Source organism: Periophthalmus magnuspinnatus, chromosome 15 (genome assembly GCF_009829125.3).
Source record: "Periophthalmus magnuspinnatus isolate fPerMag1 chromosome 15, fPerMag1.2.pri, whole genome shotgun sequence".
NCBI classification, from domain to species: domain Eukaryota; kingdom Metazoa; phylum Chordata; class Actinopteri; order Gobiiformes; family Gobiidae; genus Periophthalmus; species Periophthalmus magnuspinnatus.
Window position 1 is genome coordinate 2,358,381 of NC_047140.1, and position 12,574 is coordinate 2,370,954.

The following is a 12,574-nucleotide window of genomic DNA, read 5'->3' on the forward strand; positions in this document are numbered from 1 at the left end:
AAAATAAAAAAAGCATTGGCACAACGTTTTTCCATGTGTCATCAAACCCCTCTTCACCCTGCGTCTCCTTAGGACTCCTGTTTGTCACCACGGCCCAACTCCTGCTGCTAAATTGGCTTCTATTTGCAACGACATTGCCCCTAAGGTGACCAAAACTCAGGTTGGGGGAATATTTCTAGCCTAATATCCCGTTATGTAATCAGCTCATACACAATGGCAAAAATCCCTCTATAAGACAAAAAATACAAACAGCAGAATGCACAAAGTAGCAGGAAGTAGCAAAAGTCCCCTTTTCTCAGTAAGGTTGTCTGGCTAATAGCTTTATTTGAAAGGTGCTGAGGTCAGGCCACCTTCATAACTGTAATTTAACTACTCCATTTCCACAAGAAATAAAAAATTATCTTTTATACAGCCATTGGCTGGGCTGCTATAGGAGCTTGGTAAGCCACACTGCAACACAGATGTAGCATAGCCTTATTCAGTAGATTATATAGCATATTTATAACAGCCATCAAAGACGATATGGACATCTTAAGCTTCGGTGATTGTGCAGTTATCTGTAAGAAATTGGAGGCATCTCTTCACATTTGTCATAGGGCACAGAGCTGTCAGTGAATTCATTGTTGTGGTTAGGTCATAATGGGAAAGCTTCACCTTTGGGAAAAACGTACATTGATTTGTCTAAAACAGTCCTCCACCATGCTCCTATTTTACATATGGCCCTCACTTAAAAAGACAAAAAAAAACATAGTGAAATTGCCTATGAATATTTACAATGGTATTTAACATGAATACATGAATTTGAATGATTGTGTCGACAATTTGACTGACAGTGCTCATATGGCGTAAAATAAAAACACATCAAAGTAGAGTCTGTAAAAGGCTTCAGCTCTCTCTCACCTCTGGCAGTAATTACAGCAACATGCTTTTCACAATGTATATAAAGAAGGTCCTGTATACCAGTGCTTTATTGTCACATATAGAAGCACCGTACTGCAATCGAACAGTGACCTCTGCTGGAATGTTTTTAAAGCAAGGTATTTGTACTGCACAGGTGATGTTCGGAATCTAAATTTCACCACACAATACTTACAATTAAGATATGGTTAAATAATTATACATACATGTAAATATAAATAATTATAATGATAATTTGTTTCTAGGTAGACACTACCACACTTGTCAAGTAGCTTCATTTCATTTTGAAGCAAATAATAAAATATATAGGCCTATCTATGCTCTACATAGTTAATAGTAAACATTAATAGTTGAAATTAGAATTTGGTTATAATGTGTGACTGTTTTAATAAAATAGAGCTGCCTTTGCCTGATGAATATATTATTTCAGCTGCACAAATACAGTGCACTTCAGAGGCTATTGACTGTTTCTGTTTCAGTGCAGCCAACATGAAGAAACTACAGTTATAATCACTGTGACAGCTGTGAATAATAGGACTAAAGGCTCAGGCTTGTCAGGGCTACAGAAAAGTAGCACTTCTACAGTAGTATTGGCCTCTCTACCCTGAGCTTGATACCCTAATTAGATTACAGAATTGTTACATCTTTTTTATGCATGAAACCAGGGAGGACTGCTCTATTTTGGGCATAGTACAACTCAGCTTAAAAGCTTTTCGTAATGTTTAGGGTCAAAATGATCCCATACCTTCTTATAAACTTCTGCTCTCAATCTGTTAGTTTGCGATACAGCCCGTCTTTTCTCCTCCTGCCTTCTCTTGGTCACTTCTGGGAGCTTGTTGTAAATCCTGCACATAAAGAGGCAATATAAAACAGTGAAGGGGCTACGGCACTGTAGTGAGAGTGAGTCTGTGCCAACATCAAGGCTGGCACGCCACAGACTACAGCGAATTATCTAGTTCTAGTTCAACCGCAAAACCTGGATGCACTGATAAACAGGTCTGACACACTCCCCCTTTTCACTCCTGCCAATTTGTTACGAGATCTCCACAGTCAGATAGTGTTGAGTTTTGGGGAAAAAATTCAATGGACAGGCATCATCTGATCAACCGTGTTTTGCTAGATAAGACCAAGGGGGGAAAGAGTAGATAAGATGGACATAGTGTGGCTTATATTGCCTGTCAAGTCACTGGCCATCTTTTGTGTCTTAGATATCTTGAACTTTGGATGAAAAATAACAAACACATTTGATGGATAGGGTTGCACATGAGAAGAAAGAATGAGGAGGGGTTGAGTGACATGTTGAAACTCACCGTCTGGACCTCAGCTGCATCTCTCGGCCCGATATAGTGCGCTCTCTCGGCTTGAAAAGGTTATCTAAAAAGCACACACAAGAACACACAATAATAAGAAATCAGCATTAACATGTAAATTAAGCACGCCATTACCAATAGAAGAAGACAGTGAGGGATGTCTTCTTTACTGATACACACATACAGTGTAATGTGCATACATTACTGCTGGAGAAATGACAATCAGTATTAAAGCTATATACAACATTAAAATGTATTATTTCTAATTACTACTGTTACTGTTCAAGTGAGTCTTAGCCGTGACAGTGTTGGTCCAAAAAAAATACAAACAATTAGAGGTGTAGTCTATTGAAGAAACTCTTGGTTGACTAAAGACATGCTGCTGATCGATTAGTCGACTAAAAGGGGGTGCAGCACAAGCAAAGCTGTTACATATCTCTGTGTATCTAACCCAAACAGCTTCTCCTTTCAGCTGTTGTCCCGCATAAATCCCTATGATCTAAATAAAATAATATATATGTAAATAGTATATAGATGTTTTGACTGAGATCGAAGGAGACTATAGTTTTACTTATTGATTGACTAGATGAATGATTGCTTTAATATACATTTTATTGGCACATATGGCATTTATGACATCAACCTGTCCAGGGAAGGTGGAAATTAGCTGTCTTGCGACAAATATATTACCTCTTTGTGTAGTTAAAAAAAAAAAAAATGTATGTGTACTGTCCCTGATAAACAAATTAACTAAAAATAATAAACTAATTTATTTGAATAATACACAACCGGTTTATCAACTAAAAGCCTACTGTTCTACAGACAATATTGTAACATTAGGTCAATTAGGTCTTTATTTGTATACCTCTTTACAACCAAAGTGCCTTTCACAAAATAAATACATTTTCTGAAAACTTGCAATGTTTAAAAGAAGCAGACAATATATAAGGCATTTAGGTAATTTTCTGAATTTGTACGGAATTAGTGTTGAAAGACATATTAATGCTGACACATTAGTCAGTAAAACTAATGCATAAAGTTGTAATAATCATATTGGCCATTTGGCAGTGGCAGTTTATGAGAGAAATCCAAATGTTCTACAATTTATTACATAGCATTCTGCATTGTGTATCCTCCTGGGAATACAAAGTTTACCACCTAAATTATTACAAATCCCATTTGTCTAAGTACAGATTCAAAAACATATAAATTACAGAATTAATCACACCATGAAACAAGCAATCATTTTTATTTCTTCGTAAAATCTTTCAGAAAAGCATTTTCTCTTTGGATTTTATGAGTTCTGGGAAAGACTGTTCCTGCTGACCTTGTTTAGCCCCTGAAAACCAATTGTCTTTGCCCTGATAAAGATTAATCAGGTAGAAAACAGTGGAAGCAGTTGCTCTGGCCCTGCACTTACAGACATGACTGTAAAAAAACAAACAAAAACACAAAAAACATTCAGATATGTAATACCCATAGTGGCCAGCAGAGAGCAAAGTTGGATAGATGCCACAGTGGCAGAGAGGAGGGTGAGCTCTGTTCTCTGGAGCAGCTGTGGATGTCAGGAGGGTGGAATATAATGCAGATGGGGGTCCATGACAGACCTCTCTACCTCTCTGCCACTCGTTCTATTTTTATTTCTTTGAATTATAGATGACGGAAATGTCTGATTTGGTAGGACTTATGTAAGATTCATTGTTATTAAAAATCAGTGGTGGAAAGTAACTTACAAATACTCGTGTTACTGATTAGCAAGTGTCACAGTCCAACGCTGTCTCTGCTCCTTTCTACATAAACAAACACACATAACCCCACTGCATCTTTTGCTCTGATTGGCCAGAGCTCTGAGAAGATGCTGACTGTGGCTGGAAACAACCAAATCCAGTTCAATCCTTTCAAATTGACAAAGTTTTGTATAAAAGCATGATCTAAAATGCTTCTAAAAGTACATAGTAATTAGTACTGGTACTTGGAATTGAGTACATTTTTAGCCATTTAACTGTACTTTTACTTGAGTACAAATTTTCAGTAGTCTTTCCACCACTGTCAAAAAGTCAACCTGGGTTTTCAAGTTTGTGGAATATATTTAGGTATATTTAAGTAATTCATACACAAACATCTTATTGTCAAAACGAATATGAACATGTTTGTGATATTGTAGTATAATAACAGAGTAATTACAAATGTTCATATGCACTGTCCCAAATAAGTCAAATAAATAATTCAGTTAAAAGGTGTTAAAAATTGAAACTTGCATAATGCATGATCAAATAGTGCCTTCAGGAAAGAATGTACTTCCTGAAGGGTTTTTTACCAACAAGAGTGCCCTCAATCACCCTCTCTCTTGCTAATTATGAAGCTAAAAAGTTGCAGTACTAGTTGCACTCAACTGAAAGCTGTGATTGTAAGGTAGACGGACATATTTGCTTTGACCTTTGCTCATTTGTAATACTGTGTTGTGTAATGTTTATTTTAGTAGCCCAAGCTGTCTTTATGAGCCAGGATGTGCACATTAAACCAAAACAATCTGGTGTTTCTGTGTGTTTCGGGAGGTCTTGCAGCTCTTACTGCTAAGTGGATCCGGTGTGGTGCAGTTCCTCCTGTGTTTGCCTCGATCTTCCCCGAGGCCATGCACCGAGCCTGGGCCAGAGTCACAGTGAGCTCTCCTTGTCCTGGCCCTCTGCTCCAGCCTCTTCACCCTGTTCTGGGAACGGCTGATGAAGTCAGGGCGCAACAGCTCCAGAGCCTCCTGAAGGACACAATGGACAGGAATAGTATTGCAGTAAGTATCAGAAAAGGTAAGCATAATGTTTAGCAGAATTGAATGTTAAAGCATTTAAAGTAGGGTGGGACACAAATTAGACAGGGACAAATAAGTCATGGGCAATGACTGGTTGACTGACCAGAGTACTTGTGGTAGTGGTGGACGATATGCCAAAAACTTTTTGTCACAACTTTCTTGTAGCCAGAATGAAAATGTTATCACGATTGACATGAGACACTAGTTAGTATCTTTAAATTTCCTTTAAGAGTTAGCCAGTCATCTGCGTCTTCTAAAAGTTCACACTTTATCGCACTTGATCACTCAGAGTAGTCTGGGGCTGGCCAATAGGAGGTGTGAACAGGAAAAAAATGTTTGAGCTTAGAACTGCATTCAAGAGAAAATGAGTGAATCATAATATTGCAGTTTTATGAGGTGATTGATTGAGAAACAAAAGCGTGGGTGGCAGTGGCTCAATGGTTAGAGCATGTGTCCAAATAGTGCATGTTGTTTTGTTCTTGGGCAAGACACTTCACTCTCCATGCCTATATAAGAATATGGTGCGGTTGGTGATAGTTGAAGTAGCTGATGGCACACATACACACTTCAACCCAAGGCAGCTGTGGCTATAGAAGTTTAGCAGCTTGATGACTACAATGCTGTGCTTTGAGACAGATGCTCTTCAATCAAGTGAAATACAACTGTAACCCATTATAATAATTGAAGGTTCTGATTAGCTGACAGCAACAGACAGGAAACATGGGGATGCGGTGGAAAATACACTTTTCCTGAATTAATTAAACTTCAGCTTCATTATGAAAAGCCTTAGAATGTTCCCCATGGACACATATTCTCTATACATTTGACTTTGATTGAGGTTTTATTGAAATTATGCATGTTTTATGTTGTTCTTTCCTAATAAAAGTTGCTTTGTGATTGCCAAAGATGTGCAGCTTGTAATACTTCTTTGGAGAAACATTAGTTTAGAGTTATAGTCACCAAGGGGAATACTAAATGCAAGCTCACTTTGTAAAACATGAAAAATTAACCGAATAAAATATCAGGGAGATAGAAATGTATTCCTCACTAAATTGTAGAAGATGAAATACCCTTAACTGTGCAATTCAGAATCTCTGAGTCAACTTTAAAATGAATCTTCCTTTGGTTGCAAAACTACAATATGCTCCATGTCCAAGAAGCAGATGCATTAGAGTTTGATATAGTTTCATGTCTCTAGCTTTAAAAAATCCCCTCAGTTGCAATAAGGAGGAAGCAGGAGCAGTGTCTGAAATGCTTTCTCTTTTGAGTGTGACTCGCCATGTCCTAGCTCTGGGTGACTGCTTATAAACTCTAGCTGGAACCTTGAGGAAGCTCTTGTTTTTTATGATTCTACTGGCAGCAGTGGAGCTGGTACTGGATTATTCTTGGATGGTTGCATGGGCAAACGGGGATCCCGAGGGGTCAGTGAGTACATAATGTAGCAATGCATGCAATAGCTATTTAATAACAATTATTTATTACTTACATACATACATATCCAAAATCTTGTTGATTGACAGGACTAAGAAGGTTGTGCTAATTTCGGCAGATACAGCACACATTGTGTTGCAGCCATTACTATTCATTCTGATTGCAGGAAATGAAAAACTGTAAATAATAGCTAGAGAAGCAAAGGGGCTTCTGTGGCTGTATACTTTCAGTACATTTATATTTTCCAAAGCGTAGCTAGCATTCTTCAGATGCATTGTAGCCAATACAAATTGTTGTTTATCAATGGCATTTGAATTTACATATTTTTTTTTGTCCACCATCTGATAAAAGGAAACTGTGATGCTCTTGGGCATGTGAAACATGAAAGGAAAGCTGTAACAAATCACCCATTCTGGGATGAATCTGGACCAGTTTGTGCTGTATTTAAAAGAACTTTTATAGGAATTTCGCCTGGACTTTTTAAAACCTAATTACAAGTCCCTAAATCTCATTTTTATTGAGATATGCTTCAGCTTTGACATGGGAATTGTCAAAACCGAACAAATAATAAGTCCACTGTCTATCGGATGATCACTCCAGGCACCAGGTACCAAAAATGATCTAGGCGGGAATTGAAATCTGATTTTCCTTTGTGAATAGCTTGTCCCCACTTGAGAATAGATCAGAACAGAAACAGTACCAGTCTGAATTGAGGGTCATTCTAGTTAAGCATTTAGGGAAAAAAGTCCAGATCTGTAAGAAAATCAATTAATCCTGTGCGTTTCATAGTTTATGATAATTGAGATTAATTGTATGGGGTAGCATTTCAGTTTTAAAAGACATTCCAATGCTGATTGGTTGTTGACTCAACTTGGAAGAACTGCAATATAGCCTTTTGCAAAAAAAAAAAAAAAAAAAGGAATATTTTGCGTTTAGATAATTTAATTTCCTGCAAGCTGCTTACATCGTGTCTCACTCTCCCTCTCTCCATTTCCTCCACTGTACAATATTCATTCAACAGGCAATTATTTATAAGCTAATCTTATAAAAGGCATATGGCTCCTACTTGGAGGCTGAGACTCTTGGCTGCTCCATCCACAGTGTCCTCCTTCAGTCGGGAATGATAATAGCAGGTCTTATATGTATTCAGAGATGCATCCCTGTTAGGCTTGTTGCTACAGTCTTCTTCTGAATGCACCTCCTTCTCATCACTTTGCTTGTCCCATGATCCGGCATCTATTTTGAGAAGTATACAGAGAGATAGCCATATATAAAACATGAGTTAGAAACAAAAGATTTAGCTGGTGTGGGTTTCATGCTTTTACTATGTTATAGAACAGATACAGACCTAATGAGAAAGCCTTGTATTCTATAGCCCACTCCAGACTGACTTATGGCACAATTTTCACCACGTTCCCGCACACCATTCCAGCTTTTATGATCTGGAGAAGCCCGGAAAATGAACAGACCTTGTACTGACCCTACCGCACAAACACACACACACACATTCACGCTCACTCACACACAATCACACGCGCACACACCCCCCCCACACACACACATACACACACACACACACACACACACACACACACTTTTAAGTATATACGCACAGATACAGAGAGAGAATAAGAAGACCCACTGTGGCCAATGAATAATGTAGAAGGTGACAATGCATCCATCCTGCACCATAGTCTTATCCCTTATCCCTGTTATATACATAGAGGCTGAATCCCTATACATGACATGCAGGTAGAGCGACACTAGTACCGAGAAGTGTGCACACGGCTATATAGTATGACTCACTGCGCTCTGGCCTGTTGGCATACTATTAAATGGAGCCACCCCCAAGGCCTATTTCAGCCGAAGCAAGGGATGAATTTGAATACAATGCACGCAAGCAGGAAAAAAATGTCTAAATGAGGAAGTTATGTAACACTAAAAGGTAAATTGGTCTATGGGAAGATGTATAGTGCATTTTAGAAGTGACAGCTTCTGGCAATTGAATAACTTAATGAACAACACCGAGATTACTGAAGTGGGGAATTAGTTTGCTAGTGTTACTTTGCATTTTTAGATGCTCAACCCACAATGACACTCTTATGGTAACTGCTTGTTTTTATCACTCTAAAACCAATGGATGTTTTCAATAATAAGCAGTTGGCTAGATTCTAAATCAACTAGCTAGTTCATTTAAAGCTCCATTGTGTAACTTTTTAGCCAAAAAATGCTTTTTCATGTTGGATGCTTTCATTGCACTAAAAACTTATACTAAAAAATATATTTCTTGTGACTGCCTTACATCTCCACAAACCTGACTTATATGGCCTGGTGGATCGTCTCCTCCTGCTTGTTTCCATGGAAATGTTGTTCTTTTGGCTATTATATAATATTCCACAGTATGGCATAAACTGTCAAAAATCTATTTCCATGTTTGAAGTTATGGTTTTGAGTTTCAGTTACCATGAAATCCTGCAGGTTACACAGTGTCGCCTTAAGTACTCCATTGTATGTATATTATTGTATACTGACATCCATAGGAGGCTTGTACCCGGTGAGGGTCTGCCCACACTTTCAAATAACATCCCCTTCTGTGGTCCACTTCTATTTTCTACTACATCTCTTCTTTAACCTTGATTTTTTTTTTTTCCCCCCCTTTTCCAGTGCCTGGACACTAAAGTGAAAATCATGCAAATACAATCTATGTTTAGATATAGCCTGACGTCCGCTGAAATATATTACAACATTAGCAGTCTGGAGAAGTGGGGAAACGTTTGTTCTTTCTTTTTATCTAATCTCTTCAGACTGCTCCAGACAAAACGCATTTTAAACATACAGTTAGCGATGTGAGGTCCATCGCTGATACATGCAATAAATCAAAATAGGCTGTGACAAATGAGATACCTTCCCTTTTTTCGCTTTGGGAATCTTATCTTACATAACTTTCAGAAAATACGAGGAAAGTGGCACACAAATGAATTGGCATGGATGTTTCTATAGGATTTGCAGTCATACCTGTGTGTAGACTGTGCTTGAAATTACTGTGGAAAACTTGGACTTCCTCATCTGCATTCCCCTTCTGCCTGGTAGTCTTTATGTAAGGGGGACTTTGCCCACTGAATGTCAATAATCCAAGAGTAACACTATGGCACTGCGGTTCTGAGTGGGCCATGTTAGCAGGGGCTATTTGCGTGACCTTGTAGCTTTTCTGCTTTGATTGAAGGCCTCTGCAGTAACTCAAACTGCCACTCTCTCCGTACCTGGAAGCTCTCCTATGATTTGCACTCTTAAATTTCTTTACATTGGACATAGCAAGACGGCAAGAGAAGGTAGACGTGTGCAAAGCCGGCTTGGTTTTAAGGACTTCTAATGAAATGGACAGCGACTTGACCAAGAACACAGCAGAGAGGATGGAGCTGGGAGGAATGTCAAAATGGACGCACGAGTGGAAAGAGGTCCTGTTTGATGCATGGTTTGGCGACCCCTCCAGATTTCTGTCCTCTTCGTTTCGCACGACTTGTTCTTTTCTCTTTCCTGGGCCTTTCACTGCCAATCTATCAGATGGTGAGTAGGTCTGTCTCAACGCATTTGGCTTCACCATACTCGAGGTCTGTCCACAAAAGTCCGCCTGAGAGTTAGTCGTTCTCATTTTACTTTTCGAAAACCCTGCTTTTCCGAACGGCTGAGGGGTTAAAAACCTCATAGACGACGCACACACGGCATCAAGTGCAGTGGAGACATTTTGGGATGGTGTAGAAGCAGTTGGATCGGTTCCCACCACATCTGGGACACTTCTCGTCCTGAGCAGGCTGGAAGCAGTGTTGCAGGAAAAACTGAGTGCAGATTGTGAACTGGCAGCTGGCATCACTGCTGCAAAGGAGACACTTTTCTTCTCCTTATGCCCCCGCCACACAGCCCACGACAAGACATCCCTGTGCACTGATGCGGAAATATCCTTAGCCTATGAGAAAAAAGAAAAAAAGTCACTATACAAAACTAAACAAAATGACATCATAAGCATCACAAATGACTTCACAAGCATCTTTCACATCTGTGACTATTAGAAATGTTATCTTGTCATTAACTTGTGTTTTTGAACTTTGCTTGTTGCCATGACTGCGATGGGCAGCACTTAAAGCCAAATTATCCTTGACATTTAAAACCCAGATTACCCCATGAGGTGATAAAAAGTAGTTTGTCTCTTTCTATTTTTAAGTTCAGCAGCTTATTGCTAAAATCAACTGCATATAAGACGCTTATTTAAAAAAATATATATTCAAATTGCTTTCTTTACTGATTAAAAATATATTTTAGTTCAATAGTTGTACATAATCTTGTTGGATAAATGTTATGTAATAAATGTTGAGGTAAGGCCATTCTTGATCATTTTTGTGTAAAGCTGGCCCACCTGTAGTTTACAGTTCACCCCAAAATAGTTCCAATTTGTGCATCGTTTATCTTTACAGTCAGACTGAATGCTACACAAATAAACTGGGTTAAATAGTAAAATAGTTGAGGTAGTTTATGATGAATTACAGCCCTTAGTCACATTCATACACCATCAGTCTGGGATGGTAAATGGGAGACTGTTGTTCTTGCGTTGGCATTCATTACCAATCAATTTATCATAGACCAAACAGCATTTTGTTTTCATAATCAGGCCTTTGTTGACAGTGGTGCACTTTAAACCACATTTCAACCGAAACCAATCATCTGGGAATGTGCAGAGTTAACAAGGAGAAAATTGAAAATAATTAGGTTTATATTTCATTGTGTACTTTTTGCCTGTGGGTGAATCATTTGCATCTGGAGACAGAAAAGTAATGCCTAACAGAGGATATTTTGAACATAATTTACCTCATTGATGTTGGCTGTCATGTCATTTGGGACTCTGCTTTGGTGGACCTTTGACATTGACCAGGTAGCGTCTTCTATTCCATCTGTAAAGCAAAGGGACGGTTTATTATTCACTGTTGGCCCACTGCACTTTTTATTCATAGTCAATGACATAAAAGGCCACTTCAAAGCCTTATTCCTGAATCCCACATACAATTATTAGACTTACCTACTCATCACAAAAGTGCGCTTATCTTGTCTCTGGGAAGGGTCCTTTTGCTAACACTTCAAGATCACATTATGCACTTCCAATGGTTCTGTCATTTTTTCCTCCATGCTCATGGCAATGTTCATCTTTCATCTTTCTGCAGCCACTTTAAAGACATACTATCTAATGCTGTATTGTGTTAGAAGCCTGGCCAATCATGCATTTTCTATACAAGAAGCTGCATCAGGAATAAGCAATGATTGTGACAGTTAGGTATGGATTAAGAAACTAATAAATACATAAATACAAAACAATATTAGATCCCATCTTTAAATTGAAAGTAATTTTTATAAGTACTTTCTCAGCAGTGAACAAAAGCCAATAAAGCACATTTTTCATTTCAATATTACTTTTACAGCTGTCTCTAGCAAATACAAAAGCTTATTATGTTGTTAAACTGCTTCACTTTGCAGTGGGCCAACAACCGCAGTCCTTGCACAGTCCATCCATCTGCTGGCGTTTTAAACATACAAAGCATAAGTCCTCAGCTACAACATTCTTCTTCTTTTTCATCCTTGTAGAATTCAATTTTAAGTCATACTACTTGAAAGTTCATTGCAAAGGTGTTCAAAAGTGATTTAAAAATCCTGAGTAATACATAATGTAGGACCTTTAAACGAGTCTTGGCTTTTAAATCATATTTTTCAGTGGGATGGATTATAAGGAAGACTATAGCCCCTGGACCTGAAATTCAGCACTGCATTTACATAGCGCACTGTAATTCCTCATTTATCCATGAACGGTCCTCAAAATCAAAGGTTTCAAAGGTAGTCATCACAAAGTTTTAAAGGTGGTTCAGATGCCAAAACATTTAGATTCCACACATAACCTGGATCGAGTTCAATAGTACATGCGGAGAGTTCAACATCAGCATCCATACGATCCATACGCTAATCTAGGTCAAGTTGTAAACTATGTCTAAACCAAGACTCACCCAGGCACATTAAAGGGCCTATGCCTCATTTTTCATCTGCATTTGACCACATTTCGTCTTCAGATATATTGTAT

General features: G+C 38.4%; 1 protein-coding gene across 1 annotated transcript in view; it reads right to left on the minus strand.

Annotated features, from left to right (window-relative positions):
* LOC117382865 (disintegrin and metalloproteinase domain-containing protein 12-like) overlaps positions 1 to 11,340 on the minus strand; it is a 119,486-nt gene extending 108,146 nt beyond the window's left edge. Inside the window, exons 1-6 of the mRNA XM_055227466.1 lie at positions 11,320 to 11,340; positions 9,478 to 10,423; positions 7,529 to 7,698; positions 4,800 to 4,980; positions 2,229 to 2,292; positions 1,664 to 1,763 (exon numbers count right to left, since the gene is read on the minus strand). Coding sequence (XP_055083441.1) covers positions 1,664 to 1,763; positions 2,229 to 2,292; positions 4,800 to 4,980; positions 7,529 to 7,698; positions 9,478 to 10,423; positions 11,320 to 11,340 — 1,482 coding nt within the window. The remainder of the gene's footprint in view (positions 1 to 1,663; positions 1,764 to 2,228; positions 2,293 to 4,799; positions 4,981 to 7,528; positions 7,699 to 9,477; positions 10,424 to 11,319) is intronic.
* Between the last annotated feature and the right edge of the window lie 1,234 nt (positions 11,341 to 12,574).